The following is a 23794-nucleotide window of genomic DNA, read 5'->3' as shown; positions in this document are numbered from 1 at the left end:
CTACTCGTCCACAAATATCTTTGAAATTTTCAGTCACAGAAGTCTGGTGTTTTCCACTGTCAACTCTGAGTCAAGAGCCTTAATTCTGGTGCAATGAATCCAGGAGTTAAGTCCTTTCACTTTCACTGCCATTCTTGTAGTTAACAGAACTAAATAAGGTCCTTTCCACTACTCCTGAAGTGGTTGTGATTTCCAGGTCCTGATGTATACGTGATCCCCAGGCTGAAATGGATGAACTGGGGTGTCTAGGGTAAGAGGTTCAGAGAGAATAATAAGCCTTTTTAGTTCATTCAAGGATTTACCTAATGAAACTAAATATTGTTCTACTTCCTAATTCCCAATTTGTTCTTCGGATCCAGGGAAAGTTGTAACAGATTATGGTCTCCCAAACGTCAACTCTAATTCGTAACAAAGCTAGTGGTAACACCTGTTGCCATTTCAAAGAGGTTTCCTGACACATTTTGCTAATTTGTCTCTTTAAAGTTTGATTCATTCGCTCAACCCTTCCACTAGATTGGGGTCTCCATGGAGTATGTAAATCCCAACTTATCCCTAATGGCTCACTAAGTTGATATAACACTTCAGATATAAAATGAGGTCCTCTATCAGATGACATCCCGATAGGTACTCCAAACCTGGGTATGGTCTCTTTGAGGAGTACCTTAGTGACTTCACTAGCCTTGTTGGTGCAGCAGGGGAAAGCTTCTGGCCACCCAGAAAAGGTATCTACTAATACCAGGAGATAACTGTATCTTTGTTGGCATGATAGCTCAGAAAAATCAATTTGCCAGTAATCTCCAGGAGTGTTTCCTCTTTTGGTGATACTTGAAGGCAGTCTTTTTAAATTCAAAGGGTTATTTTTAAGACATATCGGGCATTTATCTGCAATGGACTTGACAATTTTTGTCATACAGACACTGAGTATCTGAGTCCATAGGCTGGTTACCATAGCATCGATTCCCCAGTGAGTTTTCTGGTGTTTCTTCTTTACAATTTGTAACACCAGTTGTGGTGGATCTATGACCTGGTTATTGGGAGTTACTAGCCATCCACACTCTTTATTCTGGGCTTTTAGATAAGTAGGTAATTTTAAATCTGCTTTAATATATCCAGGGTTAACTTCTGCAAGTGAAATAGCTTCCTCAAGTATTAATGTCAGGATGCCTTGTTGTGCAACCTCTCATGCAGCTTTATCTGCAAGTCTATTTCGTTCAGGAATTTGGGCATTCCCATGTTGGTTTGCTTTGCAGTGTAGTACAGTGTTCCGGTTTGGCCAAATTTAGAAATATATATCCTCTGAGAGAAGGTACAACCACCCCTCCCCCCACCAGGTTCGGGAAAAAAAAAAAAATTTTCCTCGAAGGAAAGTGAAGAAGATAAAACTATTTATTTAACAAACACACGGGAAAGGAAAATAATGTTAAATGGTAAAATCTTTCGCTGTAGAGGAAAAACCTGGGAAAGTGTTCGAGTCCTCCCTTTGGTCTCCTCGGAGCTGGGGCTTGGCCCAGGGCCAGGCCCTCTGTGCCCGGTGGAAAGTCCTCCCGATGTGCTCTGATGTTACAGCAATCAAGCAGTCCAGTAGAAAAGGGAGAGAATCCGAAATTCCAGAGAAGGAAAAGTTCAACTCTCAGCCTCTCTCCGGAGAACAGGAAACTGGAAAAACTGGCCAAAAGCTCACTGGAAAAGCTGCAAGCCGGGTGCTTCCTCGCTCCCCTGCCCCAGCTGGAAAAAAAAACCTGCTATCTTTATGTGACCTTGAACAAGCTGCAAACTGCTTTGAGAAAGTTTTGCTCAGTTTTTTCTTCCCCCCTCAGGCTCAGTTCAGAGGCATAGAAAGGCCAATAATTAATTTCTGGGCATAGGCAGCAATATGGGATACACATCATAAGGTCACCCCAAGACATTCCACCCCTTATCCCATATTGTTGGCTCAATGCCCAAACTAAGATTTTCTAATTCTACACACACATTAATACATATGTAAATATATATATACAGCTATATACGAACAGTGACAGTGACAATCAGCAAGCAGGGGTATACTGGCATTTCACACTACAGGTGGTTTTCACACAACAATCAGATCTCCCTGCAGTACACAACGTGTTGTGCCATCTTTCTGCATTACCCACCATGTGCAACCAGGTCCCTGAACAAAGACAACCCCACGGATGGGTTTGTCTGTACTTGAGGCAGAATTTATCCACACAGGTTTTCCTAACAGACCTCTGACATGCACTGCTGGGACCTTATCTCCATCTGTTGTATGCAGGGATTCAGATTGGGCTGGACCCGCTCTATTGGTGGAACCTCGGGTGTTAACTAACCAGGTGGCCTTTGCTAGATTCTGTTCCCAATTTTTGAAAGTTCCCCCACCCAGTGCCTTCAAAGTGGTTTTCAACAATCCATTACATCATTCCACTTTGCCTGCAGCTGGTGCATGGTAAGGGACGTGGTACACCCATTCAATGCCATGTTCTCTAGCCCAGGTGTTAATAAGGCTATTCTTAAAATGAGTCCCATTGTCAGATTCAATTCTCTCAGGGGTACCATGCCTCCAAAGGACTTGCTTTTCCAGGCCCAGGATGGTGTTCCGGGCAGTAGCATGAGGCACAGGGTAGGTCTCCAGCCATCCTGTGGTGGCTTCTACCATTGTGAGCACATAGCGCTTGCCTTGGCGGGTTTGAGGCAGTGTGATGTAATCAATCTGCCAGGCCTCCCCATACTTATATTTGGACCACAGCCCACCACACCACAGGGGTTTCACCCACTTGGCCTGCTTGATCACAGCGCATGTCTCACAGTCATGGATCACCTGGGAGATACTGTCCATGGTTAGATCTACCCCTCGGTCTCGTGCCCACTTATAGGTGGCATCTCTGCCCTGATGGCCTGAGGCATCATGGGCCCATCGAGCTAGGAACAACTCTCCCTTGTGTTTCCAGTCCAAGTCTACCTGTGACACTTCTATCTTTGCAGCCTGATCTACCTGCTTGTTGTTTTGGTTTTCTTCATTAGCCCTACTCTTGGGGACATGGGCATCTACATGGCGGACTCTCACAACCAGCTTTCTGACTCGGGCAGCGATGTTTTTCCACTCTGCAGCAGCCAAGATTGGTTTTCCCCTACGCTGCCAATTAGCTTTTTCCCACTTTTCTAACCATCCCCACAGAGCATTGGCTACCATCCATGAATCAGTGTAGAGGTAGAGCTTTGGCCACTTCTCCCTTTCAGCAATGTCCAGGGCTAGTTGAACAGCTTTGAGTTCAGCGAGTTGGCTTGTTACACCTTCTCCTTCAGTAGCTTCTGCAACCCGTCGTGTGGGACTCCATACGGCTGCTTTCCACTTTGGTTTCATCCCTATGATGCAACAAGAACCGTCGGTGAAAAGAGCGTAGTGTGTGTCTTCTGATGGCAGTTGGTTGTACAGTGGAGCTTCTTCAGCGCGTGACACTCGTTCTTCATCAGCGAGACCAAAGTTTTCACCTTCAGGCCAGTTGGTAATTATTTCCAAAATCCCAGGGCGATTCAGTTTTCCGATTTGGGCGCGCTGTGTGATGAGAGCAATCCATTTGCTCCATGTGGCATTGGTGGCATGGTGGGTAGAGGGAACCTCTGCTTTGAACATCCACCCCAGCACCGGTAGTCGGGGTGCCAAGAGGAGTTGTGCCTCAGTGCCAATTACCTCCGAGACGGCTTGGATTCCTTCATAGGCTGCCAAGATTTCCTTCTCTGTTGGGGTGTAGTTGGCCTCAGACCCTCTGTAGCTTTGGCTCCAGAATCCCAGTGGTCGACCTCGAGTCTCACCAGGCACCTTCTGCCAGAGGCTCCAGGACAGGCCATGGCTTCCGGCTGCAGAGTAGAGCACGTTCTTCACTTCTGGTCCTGTCCTGACTGGGCCAAGGGCTACCGCATGAGCGATTTCCTGCTTGATTTGGGCAAAAGCTTGTTGCTGTTCAGGGCCCCAATGGAAATCGTTCTTCTTGCGGGTAACCAGGTAAAGAGGACTCACAATCTGGCTGTACTCAGGAATATGCATCCTCCAAAAACCTATGGCGCCGAGGAAAGCTTGTGTTTCCTTCTTGTTGGTCGGTGGAGACATTGCTGTGATCTTATTGATGACCTCAGTGGGAATCTGACGCCGTCCATCTTGCCACTTTACTCCCAGGAACTGGATCTCTCGAGCAGGTCCCTTGACTTTGCTCTTCTTGATGGCGAAACCAGCTTCCAGAAGAATCCGGATAACTTTCTCTCCTTTCTCAAACACTTCTGTTGCAGTGTTCCCCCACACAATGATGTCATCAATGTACTGCAAATGTTCTGGAGCCTCACCCTTTTCTAGTGCAGTCTGGATCAGTCCATGGCAGATGGTAGGACTGTGCTTCCACCCCTGGGGCAGTCGGTTCCAGGTATACTGCACGCCCCTCCAGGTGAAAGCAAACTGAGGCCTGCACTCTGCTGCCAGAGGAATGGAGAAGAATGCATTGGCAATAGTTGTGTACCACTTCGCTGCTTTGGACTCCAGCTCGTACTGGAGCTCCGACGTGTCCGGCACAGCAGCGCTCAATGGTGGAGTCACTTCATTCAAAGCACGATAGTCCACAGTCAATCTCCATTCCCCGTCAGACTTGCACACAGGACAGATGGGGCTGTTGAAAGGTGAGTGGGTCTTGCTGACCACCCCTTGGCTCTCCAGCTCACGGATCATCTTGTGGATGGGAATCACAGCATCTCGAGTTGTCCGGTACTGTCGGCGATGCACTGTCGAGGTAGAAATTGGTACTCTTTGTTCTTCCACCTTCAGAAGGCCAACTGCAGATGGGTTCTCTGATAGCCCAGGCAAAGTGTTCAATTGCTTAATGCCCTCTGTCTCCACAGCAGCTATTCCAAAAGCCCACCTGAGTCCCTTTGGGTCTCTAAAATACCCGTTCCGGAGGAAGTCTATGCCCAAAATGCACGGGGCCTCTGGGCCAGTCACAATGAGATGTCTCTTCCACTCATTTCCAGTCAGGCTCACCTCAGCTTCCACCAAGGTCAAATTTTGTGATCCACCTGTTACACCAGAAATAGAAACAGATTCTACCCCCACAAGCTGCGATGGAATTATTGTACACTGCGCACCAGTGTCAACCAAGGCATCATATTTTTGTGGTTCTGATGTACCAGGCCAACGAATCCACACAGTCCAAAAAACACGGTTTTCCCTGACCTCTACCTGGCTAGAGGCAGGGCCCCTCTATGCCTGGTTATCCTTCTTTCCCTGGGCCTGCATCTTAGAGGTTCCTTCATGGGAATTGGACATGTCATCGTCTTTTCCATCATTTCCGGCAATTTGGCTACAGGCAACTGGAGCTACTTCCTTTTTGGTAGATCCTCCTTTCTGAGACTTGCGCTCCTTCAATTCACTCACTCATGCTGCCAGAGCAGAAGTGGGTTGTCCACCCCACTTCCTCATGTTTTCCCCACTGTCACACAGGAAATTCCACAGCTCACTTTGTGGGATGTACCTTCTCTCTGGGGAACGTCCGCGGAGAAGGCACTCTTTAATCTCCTGGTGATTCTTTTTCATTTCATCTTCCATTTTCTGCATACGTGTTTCCACAGCTGCAATTCTTGCATGTGTTGGGCCATGCAGAGAGTCTGCATATGCTCGGAGCTTCACTGCCATATCTTTCACAGTCTCATTCGCACCGTAGTCTGGTTTCATTATTGCTAAAGCAGAAGCGTATTCTGGTGGCCCAAGCTGTATGAGTTTTCGCCACATATATGGATTAACTCTGGCCCGGTCTGGACTCCTCAATCCTGGGTCATGTGTGAAGACAACCTCTACCACCCCTAGTTCTCTCAGGCGTTGGATCCCTTGTTCTATGGTCTTCCACGGGGTTTGCTGCATGTAGAGACCATCTCCACACATATATCTTTCAATCGCCTGTCAAAACTTGTCTCCAGAGACTGGTAGAGTTAGCCTCCCTTTTCATCTCTTGGTCGATCACTGGATCTTGTGACAGGGATCCCAAATGCCTCACTTCAGCACCGTCCAGCATCACATCATCACCTGCCGCATCCCAAATACGGACCATCCAACTTATTATGGATTCATCAGACCGTCGGGTGTAATCCTTTCTTAGGCTGTGAAGGTCCTTTATGGACATGGACTCAGTAATGGTTTCTGTGCCTGAGTCCGTTGGTGGTTTTGAGGTTCCTTCCCCTGCATCCTTTGAGGTCCCTTCCCCTGCATCATCATCATCTTTCACTGGGCGATCAGTTTTGGTTGTGTGCTTTTTCCTCGTGACAGGAGCCACTGTCAGTGGCTTAGACTCTCCATCTGTTTTGGGCTGGCTGGCTGGTTTATCTGCAGCCTGAGTGACTGGGGTGTCTTCAGGCTTTGCTGATTGATCTTCTTGCCTCTCTACCTTTACCTGCTGCAGTGTGCAATAGGCATATGCCAAAGCCCAACATATTGCAAGGAGCTTGTTCTCATTAGAATTGTCATTGTATCTCTCTTTCAGATATTTTCCCACCTCAGCTGGTTTCTGAATTTGTTCAGATGGGAAATCCCAAACTATCGGGTCAGAGAATTTCTTTAGGGTTTGGCCGATGTCCTCCCATTCCCCACACCACTTAGGATTTTCCACCTCTGGGTCAGTTGTCTCAGCAGTCACCCTGGAAATCTGATCTCTTATTCTAGACAAGCTGCGAGACATACAGAGCACATAGAGGAAGCTTACCAGATAAAATACCAGGAAGGTGGTCTCTTTAACATCCAGGGGATACTGAACATTCTCAAAAGATAACCTATCAAATTTAAAGGGAAGGGAAACCCCATCTCCTCCTCCTCTAACAATCTGGGTGCAATTACTAATAAATTCCCAAAACAGGCTACTGAAGCTAGGACTGGGGTTAGGACGGAGAAACCACTTATCATACACACCTCGAACAGCTGCCTGTACCTCTATCAACTTCTTATAAATCATTATCACCGAGCACAGCAAAATAGAAATCCTGATTCGTCTCCCTCCTCTGTAAAATTTACTTATCAAGGACAAGATTGGAGCAAGTTGTGGATAGGCAAACAACCCTAGGGACCAAAAAAGCACTAGTACCTCAATGAAGCCTAAGGACCAGAAGGACATGAGTACATCGAGCCATAGAGACATTATGAACTCCACCAGCATGGTGACTACTTTACTCCAACACAGAATAAGTGAATTCAACCCAAAATGTAATTAGCACAAGTTTTTTCACTTTCCTTCGAGCCACACAGTTGGGCGCCACTAAATTTGTTCCGGTTTGGCCAAATTTCGAAATATATATCCTCTGAGAGAAGGTACAACCACCCCTCCCCCCACCAGGTTCGGGAAAAAAAAAAAAATTTTCCTCGAAGGAAAGTGAAGAAGATAAAACTATTTATTTAACAAACACACGGGAAAGGAAAATAATGTTAAATGGTAAAATCTTTCGCTGTAGAGGAAAAACCTGGGAAAGTGTTCGAGTCCTCCCTTTGGTCTCCTCGGAGCTGGGGCTTGGCCCAGGGCCAGGCCCTCTGTGCCCGGTGGAAAGTCCTCCCGATGTGCTCTGATGTTACAGCAATCAAGCAGTCCAGTAGAAAAGGGAGAGAATCCGAAATTCCAGAGAAGGAAAAGTTCAACTCTCAGCCTCTCTCCGGAGAACAGGAAACTGGAAAAACTGGCCAAAAGCTGACTGGAAAAGCTGCAAGCTGGGTGCTTCCTCGCTCCCCTGCCCCAGCTGGAAAAAAAAACCTGCTATCTTTATGTGACCTTGAACAAGCTGCAAACTGCTTTGAGAAAGTTTTGCTCAGTTTTTTTTTCCCCCCTCAGGCTCAGTTCAGAGGCATAGAAAGGCCAATAATTAATTTCTGGGCATAGGCAGCGATATGGGATACACATCATAAGGTCACCCCAAGACATACAGCCACTTCTTTGGGCAGTTGGATAATATCAAGAAGGGACAATATTTCTTGTTTGTACCTAATCAGAGACCCCTGTGCTGTTAATAGACCTCTTTCTTTCAATATGGCTCCATGGGCATGAACAATGCTAAAAGCATATTTTGAGTCGGTCCATATATTTATTCTTTTTCCTGCTGCCAATTCCAGGGCTTTTTGTAATGCTATGAGCTCTGCCCTTTGTGCTGAGGTTTCTGCAGGCAGTGGTGAAGCTTCTATTACCTTGGTTGCCATGACTATGGCATAGCCAGACCTTCTTTTTCCATCTTGGACCAAGATACTTCCGTCTGTAAAGAACTCTATCTCTGGATCTTCAATGGGTGCATCTTGTAGGTCTGGTGGGCTTGCATAAACTTGCTCAATTATCTGTAAGCAATCGTGGGTCAACTGCTCTTCCCCTTGCATCGGGGTGTTCAGTAATTGGCCTGGATTTACTGCTGTGGTTACCTTCAACTCCACATCTTGCTCCATTAGAACAGTCTGATATTTCAGCATACGGCTCAGGGAAAGCCAATGCCCCCCTTTTTGGCCTAATACAGTGGTTACAGCATGCAGAGTATATACTATTACCTTTTTTTTCCCAAAAGTCAATTTCCTGGCCTCTTGGATGAGGAGAACAGTTGCTGCTACACCTTGCAGGCATCTGGGCCATCCCTGTCTGGCACTGGTTGTTTTGAAAAGTACCCCACAGGCCTCTTGAAGTCTCCTACCTTCTGAGCCAGAACTCCAAGGGCAAGGTGCTGTCGTTCGTGTACAAAAAGCTCAAAGGGCATTAAGTCTGGAAGTCCTAAAGCAGGTGCAGACATGAGGGCCATCTTCAAATTACAGAACGCATATTCACTCTCAGGAGTCCAAATCAAAGGTCCTTCTGGGGCCTCCTTTAAAAGCTCATACAATGGTTTAACTAGAAGTCCATAGTTCGAGACCCACAATCTACACCACCCCACCATGCCCAAGAATGCTCTTAAATCTCAGGCAGTCGCAGGTTGGGGTACCTGGCAGACAGCTTCTTTTGTGTCTGTTCCCAATTTCTGCTGTCCTGGAATTATTTCAAATCTTAGGTAGGTAACTTGCTGCCTCATGATTTGAACTTTTTCCCAAGATACTTTGTAGCCTCCCTGGCCCAGGAAATTTAGAAGACTGATAGTCAATTCCATGCACTTTTCCTTAGTTTCACTTGCTAGTAGGATGTCATCAACATATTGTAGGACTAACCCTTCAGGGTTCTCCTTCTTCAAGGTCTCTAATTCTTTTGCCAATTGATTCCCAAAATGTAGGAGCAGGGGTGCTCGGTGCGGGTTCGGACGGTCGGGGACGGGTGGATACGGGCAGTGAATGGAGACGAGAGATCTCTGTAGTCAGATCTTGGAACATGCGGTTTATTGCAAAGGGCGTGGGTACAGGGGCACTGCTTAGAGCTGCAGCTGGCAGCTCTGAGCAGGCCCAAGAGAGCAAGAGAGTAAGCGGGTAAGTAAAGAGAGAATAGTAAGAGTCTACAGTAAGAGTGTATAGTAAGAGTGTATAGTAAGAGAGTCTAGTAAGAGAGAGAGCATGAATGTCTGAAGTCCTGGTTACAATACAATAAATCATCTTCTGTACTGAATATTCTAATTGTCACTAACCAATCTAATACAAGATACAAATCCTATAGCATTTACATACAGCCTATAAGAGTTCTTATATTGCCATAGAGTGTTACATCTTAACTTCTAAAAACTACTCTTTGGACCCCTTCTGCTGAGCTAGTAGGGTCTGCTCTGACCCTTGGACCTGCCTGCAAGCAGAGGGTATTGTTCAATCAAGAGGGGATTACATTCAGTTGGCCATACCATTGTTTTCCAGTTGTTCAGTAACTAAGACTTGGTATCTCAAAGGTGGCTTTCATTTCGATGTCGCTTATAGTTTTCATATTCCCAAAATCTTTTGTCAGGCAATCATATTTATAAGGCTTTCCTGTTTCATCTTTCCCAACATCTCCCCCGTTCCGATGAACAACTAAGGTATTAGACACAGTCCTACTCGTCATTTTTTGCACACACTGAAGTATACAAGATACTGCTACTAGAACTATAATTATTACTACTAGAATAATCAAGCCTATTTTACAGAGTTCCCTTAGCCAAGGTGCAAAGCTCCAACCATCAAACAAACTGTCTAGCCAAGACGGGTTATCTGTTGTAATTTGGTTAGCTAGGTCCCTTAGGTTTTGTAACTGTACTAAAACCTTCTGGGAAAGGCACTCTATAAGTTGAGAAAGGTTTGTCAGGGCTTGTGTCAGATAGACAGATGGTATCGGAGCCTGCAGATTTGGCTAAAGCAACCCAAACATTTGTCTTTGGTTGATTTACAGGTAAAGCTTCACTGCAAAAACAAAAACAAAAGGTTAAAAATAACATGCATCTACACAAATAATACTAGAACTCCATTTTTTTCTTGAGCCGTTTCTGGCAGATGATCTTCTCTCAGTGGTTCTGCCTAGTTCACATTTGGGTGACGGCTTCTCGGCTTCCACTCACGGGGTCACTGGCTGAAGTGGAACCGACAGCAGGCTTTGATGCGTGGTACAGCTTCACCTTCTTTGCTGGAATCCACTTGGTTCCTTCACGTGTGGAGAGACATGCAAATCCCTTTCCCCACATTATGAGATTGTATGGTCTTTCTATTTTTCCTGATTCTAGAATCTTAATTAAAACTGGGGGGTGTTTTTTCAGTTTTGCTTTTTTATTGTTCAAGAAATATCTGAAAATGGGGGGATCAGGCTCTTCTGCAGAGCTGTTCAAGAAATTAAAAACATACAAGGCTTTATTCAACCTTCTTTGAGGTGTAGCCTGGGCTTTTCCCCCTTTCTGTTGATTTAAAATGCGTTTTAAAGTTTGATGTGTTCCTTTTAGGGTACTTTTTAGCAGTTGTTTAAGATACGGTGAGCAAATGCCACTGTATCTTACAGCCTTTTTTAGTTCTTTAATTTCGAGAGTGGGGATGGGAGCCCACGTTTTAGGACTGTTAGGCTGTTGGCTAGCTATCACGGGCTTAGCTAATAGACTAAGACTTCCATCTTTATAGATTTGGAGTCTTATTTCATGCCAATCTGTTAATTGAGCATAATCTGAGCACTTTGGAGGATTTTTTGATTCAGAAGGTAGCGCTGACAAACTCTCAGAACTCGCTTTCTCTCTATGGGTTGCAAGACCCCCGTCGCTCGCTGGCGGGACTCTGGGACTCATTGCAAACAAATCTGGCTGCTTTTCAGAGTTAACCTGTGTTAGATTTAAAGCATCAGCTCCGGCAGAGGGGCTCTCCGTCTCCCCTGCCACTGGAGCTGCATCATTCCCATCCGTTCCCTCCCTGCTCGCGGCTTCTGAGGCGAGGCTGCGCTGCGCGGAGGGATACGGCTGGGCGGTGTCGGGATACGGATGGGCGGTGTCGGGGGACCCCGGCGGGGGCGGCTGCGGTGCGGGGATGGGGCTTGGCGGGGGCGGTGATGGCACGGCCGAGCTCGGGAGTGGCGCAGCCGATCTCAGTGGCGGCGGGCGAGGAGGCGGGGGGGCCGCGGGGGACTCGCTCTGTGACTCCGGCACGGCCGATCGAGGCGGCGGCGGGCGAGGAGGCGGGGCGGAGCTGCGCGGCGGTGGGGGGGGCGCGGCGAATAGTTCCATTAACGCTGCACAAGCCGGGATGAGTTCTGCGGTACTCTTGTCCCAGCGTGATATGGCATTAAATAATTTGATTCCCACTGAGTCCCAAAAGTCTCTGGTGTAGACTGCTGAGCGGTCAGCATTTGGGAAATTAATCAGAGTCCATTCTAAGAGGTTTTTTAGCTCATGTTTAGGTAATTGTCTTGAACCAGAGCTTAGTAAATGCTTAAGTTGCTTATAGAGATCTCTGTCATGGGCAGAGTGCGTTTGTCCCATTATCAGACCAGTATGATACTCACTTAGATGATGTCGTAGGAGCAGTGTCCTTACTTAGAGGTCCGTCGTGGGGGGCTGGCCAGGCACTCCACTCGGCGCTCAGGACGCTGCTTTTGGGTCCTTTCTCAGAGCTCCGGTTTTAGGCGTCGCTTGGAGACGGCTTTCCGTGCTCAGGACCTCACGGGTGGGTCCACACTAAGAGCTCCAGTGCGGGCGGTGCTGAGCACTACTCGCCTGTGCTCGGGACGCGCGGCAGGGTCCCTCCTTAGAGCTCCGGTCGGCACTGCTTAGCAGCGTGTCCGTGCTCGAGGGGTGCCACGGCAAACTTCCTCTAAGAGCTCCAGGTAGCCGCTGCGCAGCAGTGGCCGCCTGTGCTCGAGGACTGCCAGGCAATTCCCTCCAAGAGCTCCAGGTAATCCCCGTGCTCGAGGGCTGCCTCGGCAGAATTATAGAGCTCCGGCTTTTACGATGCGCAGCAACGGTATGCCGTGCTCACGACACGTTCTAGGTGGCTATAACTGGTCTTTTAGTTACCGTCCATGGAGAAGTCTCCCACAGATGGAGAAAGCTGAACCGAGCGTTCAATCACGTTGTGCGCCAGGCTGAAGGTTCTTGGGGGGTTCGGCAATCACGTTGGGCGCCAGACTGTAGGAGCAGGAGTGTTCGGTCTGGACCGGGCGTAGACGGACGGAGACGGATGGTGACGGACGGGTGGATGGTGACGAGAGATCTCTGTAGTCAGATCTTGGAACATGCGGTTTATTGCAAAGGGCGTGGGTACAGGGGCACTGCTTAGAGCTGCAGCTGGCAGCTCTGAGCAGGCCCAAGAGAGCAAGAGAGTAAGCGGGTAAGCAAAGAGAGAATAGTAAGAGTCTACAGTAAGAGTGTATAGTAAGAGTGTATAGTAAGAGAGTCTAGTAAGAGAGAGAGCATGAATGTCTGAAGTCCTGGTTACAATACAATAAATCATCTTCTGTACTGAATATTCTAATTGTCACTAACCAATCTAATACAAGATACAAATCCTATAGCATTTACATACAGCCTATAAGAGTTCTTATATTACCATAGAGTGTTACATCTTAACTTCTAAAAACTACTCTTTGGACCCCTTCTGCTGAGCTAGTAGGGTCTGCTCTGACCCTTGGACCTGCCTGCAAGCAGAGGGTATTGTTCAATCAAGAGGGGATTACATTCAGTTGGCCATACCATTGTTTTCCAGTTGTTCAGTAACTAAGACTTGGTATCTCAAAGGTGGCTTTCATTTCGATGTCGCTTATAGTTTTCATATTCCCAAAATCTTTTGTCAGGCAATCATATTTATAAGGCTTTCCTGTTTCATCTTTCCCAACACCAAAAATTGTTTGGCTATTTTTAAATCCTTGTGGTAATAGACTCCAGGTAAGTTGAGTCTTCCGGCCAGTTTGGGGATTTTCCCATTCAAAGGCAAAAATGCTCTGACTTTGCTTTTCAAGAGGTATGCAAAAGAAGGCATCCTTCAGATCTATTACTGTAAACCATTGGTGATATTCTTTAAAGGCTGTTAACAGGGTATAAGGTTTGGCTACAACAGGGTGGGTATCCTGAACTAATTGATTGACTGCTCGTAGGTCTTGTACTAGTTTATAGTTGTCTGTCCCAGGCTTTGTAACTGGCAAAATGGGAGTGTTATATTCTGATTCACATTCAATCAATAATTCAAACTATCTGAAATTCTCTATTAGACTCTCAACTCCTCTTCTAGCTTCTAACTTTAAAGGATGTTTTTTCTGCTTTACCAGTTTGGATCCAAGTTTAAGGATAATGCTTACAGGCTGAGCTCATAGGGAACGTCCTGAAGTTCTTCTGGCCCAAACCAAGGGCGTTACTGCATTTTCTATGGCTTCCTGCATTCTTCTAGAATTGTCTGGTTCCAGTATTCCCTGCAACATACAAGTTCTTGCTATCCATCGCTTTCCAAATTTAAAATTGATTGGGTTAAAGAATGTTCTTGTTTCTGCTTTCCTTTTTGCACCAACATTTACAGTTTCTTGGCCTAATTTTTCTTGGGTTGTATTTAATACTGAATAAATAGCTCCAACGTCTACTAAAAAGTCAATTTTCATTTTTCCACAGCTCTATGGCAACCAGAGGTTCAGCTGGGGTTTCCACCCCTGGTTCCCATCAGTCTTGGTGTAAGAGTAACTGTTACCCCCGCCCCCTTCAGCTTCTTTGGACAATCCCTTCTCCAATGCCCAAAATCTCTAGAATATGCACATTGGTTAGGTTTTAATCCTCCCAGGGCAGGGCCTCTCCCTGTTCTGCGATTAGATGGCGCCCTCTGCAGGGCTGCTATCAGCATTGCATCTCTACATCTCCCTTTCCAGCTCCTGTTTTCTTTCTCTCTCCTTCCTTTCAATTTTCCACTTTCCTTCTCTCTCTTCCCTTTCCTTTTCCATCTCTTTGATCTTATTAATTTCCTCTTCTCCTCTATTATTAAAAGCTTTCCAGGCCACTTGTAAAAGTTTCCCTAAGTCACGAGATTTGGCTTCCTCCAGTTTCTGTAACTTCTTTTAAATATCCAGGTCTGAGTTCCCTTTAAATATAGAAGCCAGCTGTACAGCTTCTTCTGTTTTTTCCAGATTGATATTAGTGTACCTCCTGGCATCTACCCTGAGGTGTTCCACACATTCACCTGGTGTCTCATGCAGTCCTTGTCTCACCTCATAAAGTTCAGACCAATTGATTGCTTTTGGCACTGCGTGTCTAAAGCCAAATAATATCCAATTCTGATATCGTATCAGGGCAGGTCTCCCTATCCTGGTGTTGGGGTCCCAACAGGGGTCCTGGGAAGGAAAATGCTCTACCATTCCTGGTAACCTGCCTTCTATAACCATCCTGTCTGCCTCCTTCCTAACAATCCTGAGCACCATCTCTTTTTCTGTGGAATCTAATAGATTATCTATCAGGACTTGGATATCTTCCCAGTCTGGGTTCTGGTTTTGAGAATGGTTTCACATACTTGAACTACCCTCTCCGGATCTTCCCTGTAGGAGTCTGCCTGTCTTGCCCATGCCTCGAGATCCATCAGGGAGAAAGGTACCTTTACCACCAGGTAACAAGCTCCCACTCCCTCCCAGAGCAGAGCTATCATCTCTTGTTTACCCATCTCTTGCTCACCCTCTTCCTGCTTTCTCACTTCCTGCTTACCCTGGGTCCGCCCCACCACCAAGCTTGAAATAAACTCCTGGCACCTCTCTGACTGCCCCCTCCTCCTTGCACTCCCCCAGTATCAGACACAAACAAATCCTCTATCTCCATATCTCCTGCATCTGGTACCACCATCTTTACATCATCCTCCTCCTGTCGACTACTGCATTTGGAACACCGGTGTCTGATACTGCAAGAGGAACAACATCGCTTCAGTTTTCTATCTTTTGCCCTTTCCTTTTCTAATGCTAACATGAAGAGATGTAACAGGACAGGTAAACATCCCTTTTGCCATTCTGGATGGTTTCTCAAATTAAAGAAAAAAAATCTACATAAAGCACCTCACTCCCACTTCTCCTCCCTTCTACAAAACAACATCAATTGTAAAATGGTGTTGTAATTTAAGGTACCATTTTCCAGCCAGTTAGCTTGGTTGTCTAGCTTATATACCAACCACCACTGATTACAATAGTGGATTAGTCTACGTTTACTTAGTGGGTATCCTCCAGCCTTTTTCCAGTGGTTCAATATATATTACAATGGAGAATTCCATATTCAATAATTACAAGTACACAAGCTATTACCGCTGAAAGGAGTAATGGTGTTTCCAGATTTGTAACGGGGGAAGGAGGGAAAGAGAAGGGAGACTGCTAAGACTGCAATCACTAAAACCAACACAAGAGGGTGCTCCAAGTCCACAAATGCAACTTCACCAACAAGCGCAATTTTGACCACACACACAAAAATAAAGCAACATCCAATATTACTCCAAAACCCCAACAAACATTCAATCAACACTCTCCAATTACTGTCACCAAATCTTCCAAAATATCAGAATAAGACCCCTTAACACTAATGTGGTGTTAAAGAGGGCATCATTTATTCAGGCCTGAGGTCCCACAAGGGGTACTCCTAACCCTATGGAGACACGTGATTTTACAAGAATGTTGCTTATATACAGTTGCTACATGCATATTACCCATTATCACCCCGGGTTCCCAGATTCAGTCCTTGTTTTGTCTGTCACTACATTATTGAGCCAGATGTCTTCTTATCTTGCAACCCTCCTAGCTGGGAAAACAGTTTTTGCATGCCTTGTTTTTCTACTAAAAATTCACAGGCACAGGTAAAAATTGAATTAACCCTTTTGGTATCAGGCTCACTTACCAGGGCTGTCAGGAGGTTCTCTTCCACATACTCCAAGAACCTCCTAGACTGCCTCCTCTCTGCTGTGGTGAGTTTCCAGCAAACATTCGGCAAGTTAAAGACTCCCAGAAGAACAAGGGCTGATGATCGTGAAACATCAGAGAGCCACTTATAGAATAGTTCATCTGCCTCTTCATCCTGGTTGAGTGTTCTATACCAGTCTCCCACCAGGATATCTGCCTTGTGAGCCTTCCCCCTGATTCTTACTCATAGGCACTCCTACAGCATAAGTAAATACCTTTTAAAGGGGGGTCACAAACTTATTTGGACTTGATTTCCAGAAATTAAAATAACAAAAGCTCCTAAAAACTTGGAGGTTTTAAGTTTCTCTGCTTTGGTAGATATGTGACACTGTTGGGACTGCCTGAGGCAGCACAGCATCCAGCTGCAGATGTCCTTGGCTTCTACTGCTGCAGGCAGGGGTTGGCTGCAGCAAGCAGGGAAAGCTGGCTCCTTTGCAAGGAGCGAGCCCCAAACAAAGGTGGTGTAAAAGTGTCGGCAAAGGATGAGAGAGGGGTCTCTGTGTAGGTTCCAGCTGGTTTATTGCCGGTGAAAGATCCAGGGACAAAGACCAGGAAAAAGGGGAAAGCACAGCATTTTATACGGGGGTGGAACAAAAGGGAAACAACCAATGGGGATCGACTGAGGAGGAGGAGATAACAGAGGAATAACCAATGGGGTTAACGTAGGGGAGGGAATTACATGAGTAGACCAATGGGGCATCGAAGAAGGGAGAACTTTCCAGAACTAATACATAAGCAACTAGGGGAAATACATAAACATGAACTTATACATAAAACTGGGTGGAGAACTCCTGAACTAATAAACTTAAAACATGTAAACTAAGAACCATTAAGAACATGGGAACTCACCATAACTAAGGGGTGAAAATCAGACCTCTGTGTTCTGGAGGCCTGTTTACCAGTCCTCTGAATGCTCTGCTGCAGTGGCCACTGCCACCTGCACTGCAACAGACATGCAACTTTGTCACACTTGTCAGTGAAACTTTCTGGGGGTTACAGCACATTCATGGTGAAGTACTATAATTCTAATATAAAATAACTTTTTTTATTTGGATTCCTCTAATTCCTAGCTTATTAGAAGAAGGGATTTTGATTGAATTAAATAGTATAAAATTGTTGTGGGTTAGCCTTGGCTAACAGCCAAATGCCCACCCAACTGCTCATTTAGCACCCCATCCAGCAGGACTGGAGTGGGGGGGGAGGGGAGAGAAATAGAATGAGAAAGCTCACAAGTCAAGAGAAAGACAGGAGGATTGCTTACAAGGTTTTGTCCTGGTAGAAAATCTGTTGCTGATTAAAATAGGTACAGTTAATAGGAAACAAAAAGACAAACACTAAAACAGCTTTCTTCCCCTATTTCCCAGTCTCAACTTCACTCTTTAACTGCAGGCTCCTCTACACCCCTTCTTGCTAGCCCCAAGGAATGCAGAATGTGGTGGGGGTGGGGTAGTGGGAAATGAAGGGTTGGGGGTCAATCCAAAACACTTAGTCTATGCCACTTCTTCCTCTCACACTTTTCCCCTGCTCCAGCACAGGTCCTTTTCAGGGCTGTAGTCCTCTGGGAAAACTCCTCTTCATTGGGAGTCCTCCATGGAACATGGTTCTGTCAGGAAAATTAATCCACAAACACCAGAGGTTTATGTCCAAACAGGAGACAGAGGAGTCCTGTTACTTTATTCGAATAAAGGGAGAGGCCATGGGGCATTCCCCTGGCATCTCTCAAGTTGTTAGAGGATGCAGCCTCCTTTTTATCCTAATTTCCCGGCCGCATTTCCCTCTCTCTTTCCCCATTGGCTGAGGTACTTAAGAGGTACAGACTTCCTGAAATGCTTAATACATGACTCCCTTTTAATGTATAAACCCCCTTTATTTTAATTCTTATGGTATTTATGGTTCTTCCCATTGTTTCTTTCATCTCTCAATAGCCAATTTCATTTATCAGCAGACCTATAATTTATTTATAAAGACTTAAATCTCTTTCTTTCCATTCATCAGTGGAATCCTTCCCATTGTTTCTTTTATCTCTCAGTACTAGTTTTATCTTCCAGCAGGCCCACAGCTTGTTTGTAAAGACAAGTCCCTCATTCCTTTCAGTTCCTTCAGGAAATGTCCCTCTGGTCCAGCATGGGGTCCTTCATGGGATATAGTGTGGATATATTCTCTGCCCTGGAACTCCTCCTCATCATTCTCTTCTGGCCTTTGCATTCCCTCTGTTTCTCCCTTTTTGTTCCCCCTCCTCTCTCCCTGGGCTGTCTTTTGCTCTTAAATACATTTTCGCAGAGGTTCCATGCATGTGGTGGATGGGCTCAGCTATGTCCTTTGGTGGGTCTGTTTTGGAACCTGTTTGACACAGGACAGCCCCTGGCCGCCTCCCTCATATGCCACTCCTGCAGCCCCCCACAACCAACACCTTGACACCTACACTCTGCACAAGAATTTAAAACCAGCAGTTGAATGTATTCAGACCTTTGCTAACACTATTGATTCCACTTCAGTTGTAGGGCTTCTTTTGTTATTTCGCCTTGTTTTACTGACTAAACATGGCTCTGTAAACGTCTCTTCTATAACTATGGGCCTGAGCAAAAAAATAATTACTCTGTCATCTGATAAATAGATGGAGGAGGAGAATGATGTTGTTCTGTGTACTCTTGGGTTTCTTGGATAGATGCTTATGCTGCTCTGAAAAATAAATAAATATTAGAAGATTATAAAATACAGAATGTTTTCTCTGAGAGGTTAGAGGGGACAATTATATTAAATTGGGCAGACATTCATGTTTGTTTTAGCTGGGAGGTTTTTAAAGCTCTCGTAAGTCTGTCCAATGTTGTAAAAGACCAGTGTCTTGGTTTGAGACAAATTTGGAGGAAAATGTCCAAAATGAACGTCCCTCTGTTAGAAGGCAGATTTCAGCAGCCCTTCCCCCACCAGGTTTGGAAAGACATTCCTCGGAGGAAAGTGAAAAAAACCTGTTTATTTAACAAGCAAAGTGCACGCAGGCACAGAAAAGAGAATGAATAATGCTAAATAATAAAACCTCTCGCTGTGGAGAAGAAACCTGGGTAGCTTTCAGAGTCCTTTCTGTGGATGTGGCTCTGCCCTCTCTGGAGCTGGGGTTTGGCATGGGCCCCTCCAGGCCACAGTGTGGGGCTTCCTGGAGATGTTGTTCCAGACCGGAGCAGAACAGTCCCAAGAAAAGTTCTTGCCTCAGCTAGCAGGCTAGCTAAAAAGCAAAGAGTTTTAACTCTCCATCTCTCTCCTGAGAAAAGGAGCTGAAAGCTGGGAAAAAGCAGGAAGGTGCTTTCCTTGGCTCTGTAGCAGCAGCAATGCAGGGGAGTGTGTGTCCTTGAGCACAAACCGCTCTGAAAATTTGCCTGGCTTCTCTCCCCCCTCTCCTGAGAAACAGCTTAAAGACACAGGAAGGCACAAGATTCATGTCTGGCATAGGTCAGACAATAGGGAATACAGTATTATACAGTCACCCCAGGACAATCAGCTAGAAGAATTGGAAGGTGCAGCATCAAGTTTGTCCTTTGTATATCAGCAGATTCACTACGCAGGCTCTGTGCTGTGCAGGTGTGTCATAGTAAGAACAGGATCTCTTTCAGTGACTAAAAGCAATGAGTGTTTTACAAGTTGTCTAAGTAGTGTTGTAATCCAGCTTGCTCTCCTTCCTTCTCCAGCCTCCACACCACTAGCTTCAGAACCATGTTTTACTTGGCAGCAAAACACAAATATGAATAGTGAGAGTCCTGCTACTTCACAAAACTATACAGCCTCCATCTTGTAGAGGGACAGTTTAGCCTTCTCTGCCTTTGAGGGAGTTGACAGCTCCTCCCAATTTAATGTTGCCTGAAAACTTGTTCAGCATATCATTTAGTCCTGCATTCAAGTTGTTTATGAAGATGTTGAAGAGAACTGGCCCTAAAATGGAGCCCTGTGGAACCCCACTTGTGACTGGTCAGCAGCCTCATGTAACCCCCACTTAGTCCAACACAGTGTGTGATGTGTTTATCCAGCTGTGTGCTGGACATTTTTATCCATAAGGACACTGTGAGAGACAGTATCAAAAGCTTTATTGAAATCCCAAAAGATGACATCAACTGGCTTCCCTTAATCAACTAGGTGGGTTACCTTCTCATAAAAGGAAATTAAGTTTGACAAGCAGGACTTTCCCCTCATGAACCTGTGCTGGCTGTGATCAGTGACTGTGTTGCCCTTCAGGTCTTTTTCAATAACTCCCAGAATATTCTCCATAACTTTTTCAGGCACTGAAGTGGGACTGACCCTCAACAAACCATGAATAGCTATGATTCAATTAGATACCAGATTTTTCTTGCTGATCTAGTTTATTCCATGTGACTTAAAGAAGTTATGCTCAGGGTAGCTAGCTCCCTGAGCTTTGTATTATATATGCATCTATAAGGGCACATATAATGCATGCATTCAAATAAAATCAGAAAATCAGCATCTTAGCAATTGTTACTTGGGAATAAAACCTATACTGATGATTCCATTTATTGTCATACTGACTATTATCAGTCAATATATTCTTGCTGCTTTAAATGATCATGTAATTTTACAGGAAATAGAGAAAAGGAGAAGAATTGAAGAAGCATACAAAAATGCTGTGACAGAACTGAAGAAAAAGTCCCACTTCGGAGGGCCAGACTATGAGGTACAAATTCTGCTTCTGAAATTTTTAAAAATGCTAAGGCTATTGAAGATTAGTTTGTTTCTCAAAGGAGTGTATATGTAAATCAAGGTCTTTGTACAATGTGTTCATGCCACTTTTTCTGCCTTGGAAACTGAAACTAAATGAAGAATCTAAATCCTTCGGTGTTTTGAGAATAGAAGTCTGTCTTCACCTTGGGTTTCCTTACTCTGCTTTTGTCTAAAGCATTTTGCTTACAGATATTTTTGATGACTTTTTAATTATTTTTCTTGTACATTTTATACTGCTCATTTGCAAGTTGTGTACTCTTACATTTTAATTAGTCATCTGTCTAGATATGTAATACAAACATGAAAGCCCTGACTGCAGAGGCAGTCCTAGAATCTGAAGTTTAATTTCAATTGATTTTTAACTTGTCACTGCCATTTGAAATGTGTTGATAAATTCAATTATTTAGGTTCTGCTTCATCTGTTAAATGACATGTTTTATCAACTTCTTCCTCAGTTTGGTTATTTAATCACAGTCTGAGTCTCTTAAATGCCTTCCGAACAATAATGTAAAGTAATGCACCTATAAAGCCGTTTGCATAACTTTTAAGAACTCAATTCTTTAATTTATGTTAATTAAGCAGGTTTCTACTTACAAATCATAGCCTGAGAAATAGTATTAATATGTTGAGATATTTAAAAGATACTTGAGCTTATGTTCTCTGTTGTGACGGAGGCACTGTAAAAGAAAAGGATGGATAGGAAGTTGGACTTTGTCTACCTGGTTATGAACCCAGCTGCTTCTCCCAGATATCCCTGATGTAAAGTAGATTTTTGAAATTTGCTGGACCAGTTTGTTTTACAATAAAAGCAGTAAACCTAGTTTTCTTAAATTATCATTCTACTTAGTGGACACAAGTTTTTAAAAATTGAATACAACTCTACCTGCTGTTTATTGCTAAACTGTTCTTTCCAAGAATTCTCAATAGTGATCCACAGGATTTTGTCTTGTGCTTTGAGCACATATCTGAAATCCACCCTAAGGCACTGGAATACTTGGAAGGAGTCTAAATACACAGTTATGTTAATATATTTACTTACATACTGTAAACATTTTTAAGAGAAGATATCTGTTAATTAAAACCTAAATCTCATATCAAAGCATATTGACACTTTACTCAGTCTTTGGTTTCCTGGGGTTTTTGCTTGTTTATTTAAGTATCCCTAAATTGTACTTAAAGGAAAAAACTTCCTTTAACAAGCACAGTTTTCAGATGAATTCTAAAAAATGAATATTGGTGAAAATATTTAAGATCTATGGAAGAAATTTCCTTATGTCAGTTATATGCATAATACATAAATAGCTATTTCTAATATTGAACTTAAGTGGAGCTCTCATGTCTCCAAAATCTTGAAATAGTTTTGTTTCTTACGCTCTAGGAGGGTCCTAATAGCCTGATTAATGAAGAAGAATTCTTTGATGCTGTTGAAGCTGCTCTTGATAGACAGGATAAAATGGAAGAACAGGTATTGATACTTGAAAAATGTGTTAATGATGAGCACTTCATGGAAGACTTCTGTGACTTAATCAGTCCTGGGGTGCATCTCCTGAAACTCTAGATATTTTAGACTGACACTTATAAGTGGGATTCACTATTTAATATTTATACAGTTAATATCATTGTTTAATGTGGTGGCCTGTTTAACACTAATTTTGAGAAAGTGACTTGACAGCTTGCATAGAAAAGAATAGTATAAGTGTTAATTTAATTGATTGTCTCTGGTTTATAACTCCTAAATAAATGTATTAGTCCTGTATAAAACTTATCTTTATATGTAACTGATGTCCTGGGCAAATAAGAATATCTAATGCTGCAGCTATTTCTCAAAACCTAATTATTGCTCTGAAGTTTCTTTTGACTGTAGCAGTATGTGAAATAGAAAAGACAGTTCTATTGGTGTTTGGTTTTGTTTAAAAATTGTGTAGGCTCTGGCTATTTCTCTAACTCATTTCTTGAATATACTTCAGTGTCAAGGATCAAAAAGGGATGTGTGTGATGAAATATATAGAATATGAGAAAATATTGTAGTGTATAAAATGAGAGGGAATAATAAAGTGGTGCCTCCTTTGTCTTAAAAGGTTTTTGGCTTATGAATATAGTGAATACAATGACTTGGTTAAGAATTATAAGACTTTCTAGTGGATATATAGTACCCAACAGAGTTTATCTATGTTGGGGTCTCTTAGCAGAAGATAGAAGTTTTGAGTGAATGTAGTACTACTACATGGATGCAACATCTGTGATGCTGCCAATCTATTTTGCTTAACCTGGAAATATACCTTGAAGTATAGATAAATGGGTAATTCAGTCTCCAGGCATATTTGCTTCCTGAGAACTCCAGCAGGATAACTTCATGTCTGTCATGGACAGCATTAGTTGTAGCCACTATAAAGATTGAAGGTGCCTCACTCTTTCATAGTCCATCCAGTAGCAGCTGACTGCCAGTAATTAAAGTTATTTTGTTGCAGTCTCAAAGTGAAAAGGTCAGATTATACTGGCCAATATCCTTACCTTCTGGAGATGCATATTCTGGTGTGGGGACTCATAGATTTGTCCAAAAGGTAAGATATTTCTCATGATCTCCTCTGTATAATTGGCTTTGTATTTGTATATAGTATTTTATATGGATATGTAAGTTTTTTTATTATTATTATTTTTAGGTGTTTCTAGAATAACTTTCAGTGGTTTACTCATTTTTAATTGAAGTAGCTGGAATTGGAAAAGGACTGTTTTCTGTCTTGGCTAAAAAAAATCCTGATTTCAGTATCTATTTA

General features: G+C 44.1%; 1 protein-coding gene across 2 annotated transcripts in view; it reads left to right on the top strand.

Moving 5' to 3' along the window:
* Window positions 1-23794, top strand: part of LOC309584563 (ceramide transfer protein-like) — a 251789-nt gene that overhangs the window by 205021 nt on the left and 22974 nt on the right. For both annotated transcript variants that reach the window (XM_082300645.1, XM_082300644.1), the window contains exons 8-10: window positions 20881-20973; window positions 22399-22485; window positions 23489-23581. In XM_082300645.1, coding sequence (XP_082156771.1) covers window positions 20881-20973; window positions 22399-22485; window positions 23489-23581 — 273 coding nt within the window. The remainder of the gene's footprint in view (window positions 1-20880; window positions 20974-22398; window positions 22486-23488; window positions 23582-23794) is intronic.

Source organism: Coloeus monedula (genome assembly GCF_965178545.1).
Source record: "Coloeus monedula genome assembly, chromosome: W".
NCBI classification, from domain to species: Eukaryota; Metazoa; Chordata; class Aves; order Passeriformes; family Corvidae; genus Coloeus; species Coloeus monedula.
The sequence above is the reverse complement of the archived record's forward strand: the minus strand, read 5'-3'. Positions and strand labels throughout refer to the sequence as shown.